At 35.6% G+C, this 13,484-nt stretch overlaps 2 protein-coding genes across 3 annotated transcripts; one reads left to right on the forward strand and one right to left on the reverse strand.

Annotated features, from left to right (window-relative positions):
* The first annotated feature begins 4,096 nt into the window (after positions 1 to 4,096).
* Positions 4,097 to 5,768, forward strand: LOC103931292 (auxin-responsive protein IAA1). The gene is made up of 4 exons (XM_009340734.3): positions 4,097 to 4,335; positions 4,742 to 4,923; positions 5,186 to 5,297; positions 5,408 to 5,768. The coding sequence occupies exons 1-4, from the start codon at positions 4,112 to 4,114 to the stop codon at positions 5,505 to 5,507; spliced, it is 618 nt and encodes a 205-aa protein (XP_009339009.1). The 5' UTR covers positions 4,097 to 4,111; the 3' UTR covers positions 5,508 to 5,768.
* A 1,200-nt stretch (positions 5,769 to 6,968) lies between these two features.
* LOC103931293 (D-glycerate 3-kinase, chloroplastic) lies at positions 6,969 to 11,523 on the reverse strand. Of its 2 annotated transcripts, none has more exons than XM_009340735.3 (12): positions 11,204 to 11,523; positions 9,044 to 9,429; positions 8,820 to 8,899; positions 8,685 to 8,736; positions 8,566 to 8,607; positions 8,376 to 8,454; positions 8,267 to 8,298; positions 8,104 to 8,172; positions 7,786 to 7,860; positions 7,549 to 7,665; positions 7,428 to 7,478; positions 6,969 to 7,322 (listed from the first exon to the last, which is right to left on the reverse strand). In XM_009340735.3, the coding sequence occupies exons 1-12, from the start codon at positions 11,433 to 11,435 to the stop codon at positions 7,179 to 7,181; spliced, it is 1,359 nt and encodes a 452-aa protein (XP_009339010.2). In that variant the 5' UTR covers positions 11,436 to 11,523; the 3' UTR covers positions 6,969 to 7,178. The 2 variants fall into 2 exon arrangements, with proteins under 2 accessions (XP_009339010.2, XP_048439853.1); XM_048583896.1 differs by having other exon boundaries at positions 9,044 to 9,478; positions 11,204 to 11,335.
* Positions 11,524 to 13,484: the final 1,961 nt, after the last annotated feature.

Genomic DNA, 13,484 nt, shown 5'->3' on the forward strand with positions numbered 1-13,484 from the left:
ACTTGTAAGTAAGAGGTCTTAAGTTCGATTGTCTCTAAAGGCGATTTGACCCACATTATTACTAACCAATTATGAGGCTTAGCCCACTCCCCTATCTTTTAATATAGATAATATCGTTTATTCGAAAAAAGTAAAAAAATGTACATCATTTCAATAGTCATAAAAAGATTAGATTAAATACATATAATGTTCTAAAAGACGTTAGACGTTAGACGTTAGACGGGACCTAGGTGGGGGCCTAGGCGAATTTATGTAAATTTATTTTATATCATATCAATAAGGTCTTATTTTTACTTTAAAAAGATACGTAATTCTATTGAGAGATAAAAATTGTAAAATAAAACGAACTATAAGTTATAAAGTATTAAAAAATATTGAAAACATGAGGAAAAACCATATAATAAGTGGTTATTTGAGTATTCAACAAGTTTCTTATATTTTATTAAAAAACTAAAATGCAAAATGAAAGTTATTATATAAGTTAGAGTAGCAACCTAAACGGGACTAGGTAAACGTTCGAGCAAGTTAGACGGACGCTTAAGTAAATTTTGGTGCATTTTCTTAATTCTCAAACTTCTAATAGTTAATGAGAACGAGAGACGTTAAGTAGAGATTTTTTAGAATAGTGAATACATATGTTCAAACAAATTATATACAAGCGTTGGATAATATTAGGAATGAGTCTGCACTGACGAAGTAGATTACTGGAAATGGAATGGAAGGCAAAGACAAGAAGTCCGGAAATCACGGTTAATGACGAAAGGGGGTTAACTGATTAGCGACTGTAATCCGCGGGCGAAAGCGTCAGAGACCGACAGACAAACAGGGTCCCATTTGGGAGTGAGGTGGGTCCCATCCCACTGAAGGCTTTTGAGTTTGAGGAATTTGGTGGCACATGGAAAACTTGCACAAAGTTTACGTGTACTCGAATACTGGAGACAAGAACCAGTGACATGTGGGTCCCAAGCCCTTCTTTCTGAATAAGTATCTTTTCGTGATGATTTCGGGATTCGTGTATTTTATTCATTCATATGCCATTAGAAATTATTTTTTATTATTTAAAATTAAACAAGAATGATATTTAATAGAAAATAATTACGTAGTATATGATAATCAAATACTATTCATAAATCTCCTAAATTCTTACAAAAAAAGATCCGAAAGGATCCGGATTCCTTCTTCCCTTCGCTTCACGGCTTCCTTTCAGCTTCTAGACTTGTAGATCTAGTAGGTTGGTCGAAACTCTACAGTGTTCTACATAGGAAGGAGCATGGAGATTTCTTCAACCTAAAATATCTACTCCACGTCACTTCATGTGATGTCATTTTGAGCTAAGCATTAATTAGTGTACTCTCGCATATGAACTAAATTACTTTTTTTTTTTAATAAACAATATTATTTACATTAAAAGTATTATTAGTAGATTAAATTTTATAATAAATTAACAATAATGTAATTCAAATTCTTCGTTAGCGAGAATTGAATTTAAAACCTCTTATTTATCAGTGAAAAAGAATATTACTAGACCGTAATACTAAGTAATTTCCTTTTTTTTTTTAGCAATTTTAATTAGATAGAGTATCTCAATAAAAACTATAATTATTTATATCCAATTTTATTATAAAAAATGTGGAATATTCTGATTTGACTTCTTAACCTCAATATAAAACGGAGACAACGATAATAGGTTCACTAAACATATACAAACCACATGTTTAGGTTTACTAGCAAGAGAGTTTCATGTGCTTAGGTTCACTAACTAAAGCAGAACAGTAAATCATAAAATAATATATATATATATATATATATATATATATATATGAAGGCAGGGATCTGGTTTAGGACATGTGATTTATAATTAGAAGTAAATGGTAGCATGTTAGGTAAAGTTTAAAATATGAAAATAGAAAACACTTTAAGATCACTCCACTCTCTTTAGATAACGGATTTTTTCGATGCATGTGTATCCTACTCTCATCTCAAAACTCAGCCTTAGAAAAACTGTAGGTTTTCACTTCATTTGTTAGAAAGATTAGGCCGCTCACTAAATTAAATATCACACAATCTTGCTAATTTAATTATAAAAAAAAAAAAAAAAAAACAAGACATAATACTACGTATCACTAAAGAAAACCCCTCTAAACAACGTAAGCTACAAACATATAACTATATTTATTTATTTATTTTGTCGTCGTTAAAATTGTTGTGGCATTTAGAGACTGGATAAATGGATTAATAATGGCAATTTAAAAAATAAAACAAAATTATGTACAGTGCTAAACGAATGAATGAATGAAATGAAATCAAGGCCTTCGGCTCTTGCTCTTTACTTTACCAAACAGGCAACCAAAATTAACAAATGGTATGGTATGCTTTTGCATTTATTTTGGAACGTTTCTTCAGTCTTCTACATTTAGTTTGTCTTTGAGCCTCCCTAGTTTTCGGATGAGGATCCTCTTCGAATTTTTTTTTTTGTGGAGATCCTAGGGATGCTCACATCGTGGTTGTTTATCATATATCGTACGATTAATTTTCATCATGTACTATTTGTATTTAATTTTAAATAAAAAAATCAAATGATTTATGACCGCACGATGTACGATAAATGGTTAACATGTGAGGACCTCTAGGATTCTCATAATTTGGATCCGAATGGAATCCAAATCCTAGTTTTCTTGGGAATTTGATCTTCACCTCTCTCAAAGAAGAAATGTTTTAATTGAAATATTAACAAGCACAGTGCAAAACAAGATGTTTCTTTGCATGATTGTAAATTATTTTATACTCTTTTCTTATATCATTGGTTATTTCTATTTTTTATTTTATGGATACGAATTAGGCGAGACTATCTCTTAGTCACTATGTTATCTTTACTTTGTGTTTCTTGTTCCAGAATATTCATTTGCAGATTATCATGGAGGTTCCTTAAATATTAGTCTTGGAGACAACTTGACTCAAGACTTGGAAGACAATTTGACGATATTATGGGCTGGACGTCCTTGTTATGAATGAAGTTAGCGGAATTGGTGATAGATAGATTGTAAATTGGATTGGAAAAGCTGTTGATTCAATTTGACTAAGCCCTAGTTTGATACTGAAGTGATTCTGGAAAAAGTGGCTATAAAAAAAATTGAGAGTTTTTTTATGTTTGTAAACATTCAGCTTTAGCTTTTTTCACAGTTTTGGGTGAAAAAAAAGCCAAAAACACAAAGATGCAAAACCTAACTTTGAAAAACCAACTTTTTTCATATCTGTTTTACATAAAAATTTATCAAACACTATAATACTGCCTTTTTTTTTTTTTCCAAAAGCACTTTTACAAAAAAGTTTACCAAACACTTTACTGCTTTATTTCACAGCTGCTTATTCTCACAGCACAGCAAAATCAGTTTTTTTTAAAGCACAATAATACCAAACCAGCCCTAAGCTTCCTCTTAAGATATAAATTGTATGTATGACGCTTTTTTTTTTTTCTAAATCTTAAATTTTTGTCCCACGTGATTTTTTTTTTTAAATGTTTTTCTTTTTTAACTAAAACTCACTTCACTTCACTAATATGCAACCCGTCGACAGAATTATCAATATTAAGGAAGACTTTGTGTTCTCATCATAGGTTTGAAGATTTTAGCGTATTTTTTGTTTCTTTATACCGCGTGATACTATTTTCAGACAACATATTTTTTTATAATATAATTTTAATTGCTGATTTTACTTTTGCTTTTATACTATTTTATGATGCCACGAATAAAACACCTTTCTAGTAAAAAATATTATATATAAATAAAATAATAAAATCAAAGTTAAAAAATAATAAAAATGATGAGACGGATCCAAGGTCGGAACTGGACCGACAATGGGGGCCAAGCTTTGAGTTTCAAGCATTGAAATCACCAAACGACACTTTTCCATCCATCACACGCTGCCACGGGGACAAATCACAGTCATTCTTTCCTACCACGTGTTCACTGCCCACTGGCCGTATCATTTTGCCGGCCATATTCTCCCTCTCACCATTATATATTGTGCAGGGGCAGCAAGAAGCCGGCTAAAATCTTGCTGGTCAATCTATCACAGTGAAGCAAAAACCAAAAGCAAAGCAAAAGCTCCCAAAATGTCACCGGAAGTTAAGCAGCAGTCGCCGGCCGGACTGAACTACGACGAGACCAAGCTGACCTTAGGGTTGCCTGGTTCGGGCTCGAAACGTGGATTTTCAGAGACGGTTGATCTTAGTCTGGGGAGCTCAAGCTCATCATCGTCAGGAGCAAGGGTGGAATGTTGTGATCAAGGTTGTGTTGATGATGGTGGGGTCACTACTCATAAGGCTCCAGCTGCAAAGTAAGTTTGTCCAGATTAACTTATTGTACAATTCATTTACATGAAAATTGAAATGCTTTCGATATTCTAAACTGCTCTAATATGACGGAAAAACCAACTTAGGTGAAAGGTACGGACGTGCTATCCTGGCCAACTGACCTGAATTTTCTTTAATATTTTGAGTTGTTTGAGGGGAGTTTTTTTATTTTTTTTATTTTTTTTGATGGCCACATGAATATTGAAATGGGTTTTAAGGATGCTCATATGAAATTACTGTACTATTTACGTGAAAATTTGAAATGGTTTTTCTTTGATTGTCAAACTTTTAATGTGTTTGATGGAAAATTTACATGAAAACTGAAAAGGGTTTTCTTTCAATTTTATTATTACAATGTGTTTTGATGGACATTCTTTGTGAATATTTCAGGGCACAAGTGGTTGGTTGGCCACCGGTGAGAGTTTCAAGGAAGAAGTTGATGAAGAGCTGCAAGTATGTGAAAGTGGCAGTTGATGGAGCTCCATATCTGCGCAAGGTTGATCTTGAGATGTACAATAGCTATCAGCAGCTTTTGGGTGCTCTTGAGGACATGTTTTCCTTCTTAACCATCCGTATGTACCTAACGCGTTATCTCTACTTTCTAAAATTTCTAGAATCCTAGGTTTTTATCTTCATTTTTCGAAAGATCCAACGGTGCAATGTACATCCTAGAACGAACACATGGATGTGCAGTCAAAGATCTAATAGCTAAAGATTCAACGGCCAAGAATCACGATGCATGCTATGCTTTGGTTTTTTTTTTGTTTTTTATTTTTTGTTTTTTAAACCGATGTCCTAGTTTTCGTGTCTCATGGTGTATTGCTGTTACCGCAGGTAATTGCTTAAATGAGAGCAAGCTTATGGACCCTGCAAATGGAGTGGAATATGTACCAACTTATGAAGACAGAGATGGGGACTGGATGCTGGTGGGAGATGTACCATGGAAGTAAGCTTTCGATCTCTCGTCTAATGTTACCACAAAAATCCATACATTCACGTAGTCTGAAAATTGTACATATTTACTTAATACTGATCCCTTTTTTATTCTTTGAATAGAATGTTTGTGGAAACATGCAAGCGACTCCGGTTGATGAAAAGCTCGGAGGCGATCGGATTAGCTCCGAGCACGCCTCCGCGATGCAGAAGCACAAATTGAAGGAGGCTCTCTCCTGTTGTTTGGGGAGTTTTGATTAGATTAGATATAAAAAAAAATGACAAAAATAAAGTTTGCATTTTGCCAATTTTGGCATTTAATGCACCTGATGATGGAGGGCTTTCTCCCCAATTTTGGGTTTATCACACTTTTTTCTTCTTTTTTACTTGGATTGTATACTTAATTAGATACACACTAATATCTATTTAGATTTTTATTTTTGTTTCTGCATATTTTAAGCTTCGATATCGGTTTCAGAGACCATATATTTTGTTTCTTTGTTTTTTTTTTTCTGAGATTAGCATTTAAATTCAATTTAAAATGAGACGAGCGTGGTCAGATTCCTTAGGTTTTTGCATCAAGTTCTCAATGGAATCTGAAAATATAACTCTTGGCGGGAGTTATTATTAGAATTTCGAAAAAGTCATTCACTTCAAACAACTTATAAAAACACAAAGGAAACGTTCATATAAGGAAATGTGTAGGATGACCATTTTGAAGAAAACTTGTCGCTCTCAGTTTTACCACTTTCATGGGGATTAAGAGGAAATTTTTCTTCCTGATTTTTCCATTGGACAATATACGCAAGTTAACACTCATATTTCATTTAACATTATTTGAATCTAGTGTGTTATCCAAACCAAATCAGTTCTAGACAACAAACGAGGCCTAGTTTCTTCAATTTATTCTTAGCGACACAAGATTTTTTTAATTTTTATGTTTTGAAAAAAAGGTAAATTCATTACCAACAAAACATAATTAGAAGAAAGAAGGTCCAAGTACGATATACACACATTCAAAATATGGACCACCAAAGGAAAAAGAGGGAAGCCCAAAATTAGACTTTTGAGCCCAAACAATGCCGTCGGCACGGCGCTTTCCACCCAACAGAAACCAACGTCCCCTGCAAACCTCTGAAATCAAGCCATACACAGCCCCATACATGGATGAAGAAGACTCCAAATTCCATCAGAGAGCACAACATCGTTCGCCACCGCGCAACGAAAGAAACCAGTGGGAAGAAACGCACTAGCATCTGTGCCATCAAAAACACTCTAAAGGAAGGAGGTGGTGTAAACACCCGAGCCGAAGCTCTGAACACCTTCAGAGAGATCCACGAGAAATCGCGTTGTAATTGCAAAAAAGTGAATTGAGAATAAGCGGGTGACAAACTGAATTGTTGGATCAATGAAAGATGAAGCCGATTGAAAGAAACGATAAGAAGTGGATTAGGGCAAATCGTGTAGGTGGGAGGAGGAGGAGGAGGAGGAGGAGTTTTGGGGGAATGAAAATAGGGATTGGGCACAGTGACAAATGCAGAAGGGGTTGTAGGAAAATAACTACCGAACCAAAAGGGAGGGGAAAACAGAAGCTGTCGGAGAGGCAAAGAAACCGGAAGAAGAAAAGGGAGGAGAAGAGGACTAGGGCTGGCGGCTAGACGGAGGATGAGGTAGCGACACAAGATTTTGAACAACCAAGCAGCGAATCCTTCACAAGTTTTATTACCAATTTGCCAAATGGATACTGGCGGGAATTGTAATTGCACAATATTTCTTTACATTGAAATGTTTTTCATTACATGATGCTTCTGTAAGACCAGCCACCCCTACCAAATGACATCTCCAATAAATCAAAATTGGGATTCAATGGATCTCATCTCTCAAACTATTTCACCTAGTTACCAAGGATAGGGTTCCTTCCCTCATCGATTTCCACGACGATGAGGTGCTTTGGGTCCGACCCTTCTGGTCCTTCAGAGTAAAGGGTGGGAAGGTAGGCATTGTATGCTGGCAAGTATCGCGAAACAAAGTCTTTTACCTGCAAAATCGAGCTCTCAGAAAGAAAACATCAGTTTCAGGTTATGGAACTGACTTCAGATTCTGAAGACAGCTTATAAGATAGAAATATAGATAGACTGGCAACCTCATCATCGGACATTCCCGGATTCCCTGCCTCTCTCATGGCAATCTCAGCCTGCAAGTTTGGGGCAACACTAGTAAATTAAAAAATCACAGTAGAAAAAAGAACTTAAAGAACAGGTAACCTGCAAACGCCATTGGTAGACACAGCTCGGGTCCTTGATCTTGATAATTATCCATGCTTTAATGAACTTGTACCACGCATCATAATACACTTCAAGATTTTTATTTACCGTCTCTAGCTGTTTAGTGGAAAGTTAAATTTAAGAACCGTCTTTAGTATACTGAAAACCGCTGATGAAGTTTGTGCACAGCACAAGTAATATCAACAAAGCCAATCAAAATATTTTCTGTTTTCTAACCTGTGAATCAACTGCTTTGACAACTTCCATGGGAAGGGGTTTGAAACCAAGCATCCAACCTTCAAAGAGAACAACCTACATGCCCAGCCAAAACCCAAATAAATTGCAAGGTGAATAATGCTATTCTATAAAAAACCGACCAATACCACCTATTATTACTTCTGAAAAACACTTCAACATAGCATTTGTCTGCCCCTGATTCTTGATATGTTCAAACATCTATCTTCATACAATCAGGTAGCTATATGGGCGATACAATTTGCATCAACTTAAGCCACTGACTGCGAGATATAATGAAAAATCCTCTTAAAAACTTACTGTAAGTGGCCCTTCAACCTCTGGCCATGTTGAAGGATCAGCCCTGTCGCCTTTTCCACTGTAAGCAGACTGCAACAGGAAACAAGTTATAAAGAGCCACTTTGAACTAAAATCTGGTTTAGAGAAATAATGAAGAAGGAAAGCAATTTTCTCAGTTGTGCACCTTATCATATCGGGGTAGCTTCATCTTCATACCTGAACAATTTTTTATGTGAATAATTATAAAACAGGCATGCTTCTGTAGCAGAGGAAAATGAATGATGGAGAATCACCTTCTTTACTTAATTTAGTTAGAGCAGACAGTGTTTCAACAGAGAATGGAAGATCGTGACTGCCTGCATTTCCACGTAACTACAGAAACAGAAGAACAAGACATGTTATTGCTAAGAAAACGTTTTCAGCTCCTAGTGAGTTACAATGTCAACTATCAGTTGAATTACTTGAAAAGGAATTGATTGCTACCTCTAAAAGTGCATTTCCTGGATTTTCTTCTCTTAGTTTAGCCTACAAATAGTACAATATCCCATTAGAAAACAAAAATATAAAGAAAAATGCAACACAAATCCCCCGCTCAAACATACCTGACCCTCTGCCGTCAAATAAAAGTCATCAATGGATATTGAGGCAGACTTCCTGAGAATTGAACATACAGTAAGCAAAACCAAATTCCTTTATTTTTCATGAATAATCTGGAGTATCAGTTGTTCATAGCTAACCTGCCCGTGACTTTGAAAAGATAACCAAGAGCAAAGACAAGTGTAGTCTTTCCACAACCTTGTGGTGCACTGAAACCAATCTGCATCACAGACCAAAAATCAGCACCACACAATGAAACAAAACGAAAATATAAGAATGGCACAAATGAAATCATTGATGTGGAGACCGATTATCTTAAAGTACAAAAAATGACGGGGGATAATATGAATAGAAAGTGATGTACCACTAGGGGTGGAATGTCATCTCCATCTTTGTACAAAGATCTGTGCTGAGATATCTGATCCTCACACCAAAAAAATACCGGAATATAGTAGTGATACAACCTAACTTTCTGAGGCTCGTTCAGATACAATTCATTGAGCTGAAACAGCCGGCACAGGTGCAACCCATATGCCAACCACTTGTCAATGGACTCCGCCACTGCTTCTGGGGTCAGACCCAATTTGTCTATCAAAGGACCTGAGCATATAAATTTAAAAAGGTCCTGCACAGAAGAAACTGCTGCAGGCTCCGTAGGAAACACAGAATACAATGGACCCTCCCCACAATCACTGCTGGCAGAATTGTTGTGACGCATGGTGTTGTCTTGCATCCAGGAACATCCACTGCCTGCAAGTAGAATCCCGAACATAGAAAGAGGTGAAGACCAGTCATGAGCCTGCCGACACCATTACAAATTATTTTGCAGTGACAAAATTTCAATTGCAGCATTCAGACCATTTTGCTTGACCCATTAGTCATAATTCACGTCGTAAATCTATCTGCCAACCTAAATCCATGTACTATTTAATTTCAACGAACAAAAGTTTCTTTCCTTCTAATTTTGTTAAATCAAAGGACAATAATACTCTTCAAAACCAAAATAATAAAAAATTTATTCAGAATGTACTACTAACAAAAGATGGCACACGACCATAATTAGGACCTAGAACTAGTACTGCTGTAAGACTAGTTAACCCTCCCAAATCAGCAATTCAACATACAACTGAACAATAAACTTGACAGTAGTTAGGAGATCTTTAGCTTCAACAAGAAGTGTAGTCATATCCTAGTAAGAATTAAGAAAAGCACACTAGAGTCAGTTGAATAACATGGGTAGGGATCATGAGCACATAATCCACCCCAACTAGCTAACGCATACACCTCAATATCAGTTAAATCCGAGGAAGAGATGGGAACTTTTTTTAAAATTCAGGTTTCAACCAATGGAAGATATAGAATTTTTAAAGGAACGCTTGACACAAAATATGGATAAGTGAGGCGGCAATACAAAAACCCAAGTGCAACTAGTTAAACAAGCTCGTTACCCATTAAACTCCACAAAGAGATAAGAGCGGAACTAATAAGCTCAGAAATATATAAAAGTCCATCCAAAGATACAAACTCTTCAAAAGTTGATATGAGCATATCATGACCGAAATTGAAGGAATCCATCCACAAGGCTTTTAATAAATGATGCCTGATGAAACACATTGCAGCAAAATGCTAATATCTTAGACTTATTGTGTTGGAAATTAGACACACTGCACTAAAATGTCAAGGGTAAGCTAGGAAGACCAAAATTTTAAACCAAATGATTTGTCACCAATAAGAAATAAACACGTTAATCAACGATTAAGTAATAATCCAATCATCAACAAACACATCATTTGGTTTGTAAATTTGGTTTAAAAAATTTGGTCACCCTAGCATTATCCAAATGCCAATATCTTAGACTTATTGTGTTGGAAACTGGACACACCTTTTCATTGGTGTTGGCTTGCATTCTAATTTTCTTCAATAAACACAGTTTTATTGCAAAAATATCCCAAGTGAAAATTGTTATTTCAAAACTTAAACTGGGCTCAAAATTCTTGCGGAGACTTGGAAAGAGACTTTAAGAAAAGACACAGAGTACTTGAGCTAATGGAAGACAAGGCGCAAAACTGAGCACAGTGGCGTTCTAGTATTCATACAACAGACCTCATTTAGTGGGATAAGGCTTTGTTATTGATGTGTGTCAGTGAAATTAACCTTATGACATGTATGGGCTCCTTTCAGGGTACCCTGGTGTCAGGACGAACACCGGTGGAGTAACCGATTTCTGCCAATCAACCATTCAACAATCCCTTTAAATAACAATGCACTTGTTGATCAATGTTAATTATCCCATCACAAAAGCTAAATAAAACAAAACAACATTATATTGCAAGAATATTTGGTTTTGGTTCTTTATTTGAGAAATTAACAAAGGAGCATCCCATATTCAATTCCAAAAATTGGTAACTTTTCTTTCACAATCAAAAGCAGAATGATATGAAGGTTACAGGAATCAAATTCACATTGAACAGTAGAAAAAACAGAAGTGAAAAAATGAAATTACATCCGGAAACAGAAAAATTACCAGACTTGGAGAATTGGGAGGGCATTGGAGAGACCTTGGATGGTGGGTTTGGTCCATTGAGTGAGGAGACAGCTGAGTGGCGATAAGAATGTAATTTACTATTATTAGCATTGGACTTATTATTATTATAATTATTTAAAATATAAAAAGAATTATTATTGGAATTGGAAGCATAGAGAGATGTTGTGGGCGGCCATGGCTGAGATAAGATGTTCACAGCTGCCATCTTCATCGCGCTCTCTCTCTCTCTCTCTCTCCCTCCCTCCTCCTCTCCCTTTCTCTGTTGATTATGTTTTCTAACCAGAAACCAGTGGTTATGTGGAGTGGAAGCGGGCAAGATTTGCTGAAAAAAATCTTGATTCTGCTAAGGTACTAAAACATCCTTATTTATTACTGTTGTCTCTTTCCTTTTAGGAGTGGATTGTCTGCTCTCCCATTTCCATACTCTTACCATGCTTTCTTGTAATGTGTGATCACAGTTAAATCACATCAATATTTTATATTAATTTTTTATAGAAATAATAAAATAAAAAGTAATAGGAATATAAAATGTTGACGCGGCTTAACCGTGACCATACAAACAGGAAAGCATGGGGAGAGCATGGAAATGGAAGGGCGGACAATCCACCTCCTTCCTTTAAACATACATCTTCAAATTACTACAGTGCGTTGTTATTCTTCTTCACTTGTAAACGAGAGGTTTTATGTTCGATTCCTGACAAATTAGACCATATTATTACTAGCGTGAGGCAAAACTCAACCTCATCTCCTTTAATGATAATATCGTTTATTAAAATAAAATACAATTCAAAAATTAAAAAATTAAAAAAAGAGCAATTAGCAAATTTCTTTTTTGGGACAGAAAACAAACTTCATTAAAGATAAATGGAGAATTAAGATAAAGGGAGAATTACAAATGTTATAGATGGGGCCAAGTCCAAACAAAATACAATACCCTTAAAAAACAAAAACAGATAAAAGAGTAAAAAGAGTCATGTGTTATAAATATGTCAAAGTTAGAAAGATAACATTTTAATGGTAGGTGAGAGGCAGATATAAAATGTCACACTAAAACTATAGCACAAGAGGATAACAAATAAATACGGAGGAATAGATGATGTTATTGATCTTTCTTTCATTATGTCTGTACATTTCTCTATATCTTTTTATTGCAGTCGAGTGCTCTATTTATAGAACAACTCATATTACTACATTTAAAATTTACAACACACTTTTGACAATATGATATCTTGCATTCCCAAGTCAGTTTTCAATTTGTTATGGGAATTGACTGGGTGTGTGTGTAGTTATAAACAATGCCAATGTTAAAAACCAATCTGTGAGGGCATTGAAAAACTCCACCAAGACACTGTGGGCATTCACTACCCATTAGCATTTTCAACACTTCCCCTTGGATGCCCACATATCAATGTCATTTGTCTCGTTAAAACCTTGCTTAGAAAAACTCAGTGGGAAAAAACAATAGCGAAGGAAAAAGAGTATAACTTTTCCTGGATTGTTAATATAGTGTTAAGTATACTTATGTTGCCTCGTTAAAACCTTGATAGGAAAAACCCAATGGGAAAAATCCTAGTCGAAGGAAAAAGAGTACAACAAGCATGTATCATGGATGCTCCCCCTGATATATATCTCCCTTTAATTCCGTATTCTCCAAATTTAGCTGTTTGGTAAGTCGACGCAATCCGATACTTTGCACTAACTTCTGAAACGTGCACTTTGGTAGAGATTTGGTGAACAAGTTTGCCAAATTTTCATTTGAACGGATTTGTCTGATTTCAATAACTTTAGCCTTCTAAAGCTCATGTGCACTGAAAAACTTTGGAAATATGTGTTTAGTCTTATCGCCCTTGATGAATCCTTCCTTCATTTGGGCAACACAGGCTGCATTATCTTCATGGATGACAGTTGGATTATCTGTATTCGAAGTTCGACCACATGAATTCCGGATATGATGGATCATTGATCTTAACCAAGAACATTCACGACTTGTTTCATGTAAAGCAAGTATTTCTGAATGATTTGAAGATGTAGCAACTAATGTTTGCTTGGTTGAGCGCCATGAGATTGCTGTATCTTTATTCTTAAACACATATCCAGTTTGTGAGCGAGCTTTATGCAGATCAGAGAGAAAACCAGCATCTGCATATCCAACAAGGACCTGGTCATTTGTGGAGTTCTTTGAGTAGAAGAGACCCATGTCTGTTGTCCCACGAAGGTATCGCAATACATCTTTGATACCCTTCCAATGACGAATTGTTGG

The sequence above is a fragment of a genome, unplaced genomic scaffold (assembly GCF_019419815.1).
Source record: "Pyrus x bretschneideri cultivar Hongxiangsu unplaced genomic scaffold, Pyrus_bretschneideri_v1 Contig20, whole genome shotgun sequence".
NCBI classification, from domain to species: Eukaryota; Viridiplantae; Streptophyta; class Magnoliopsida; order Rosales; family Rosaceae; genus Pyrus; species Pyrus x bretschneideri.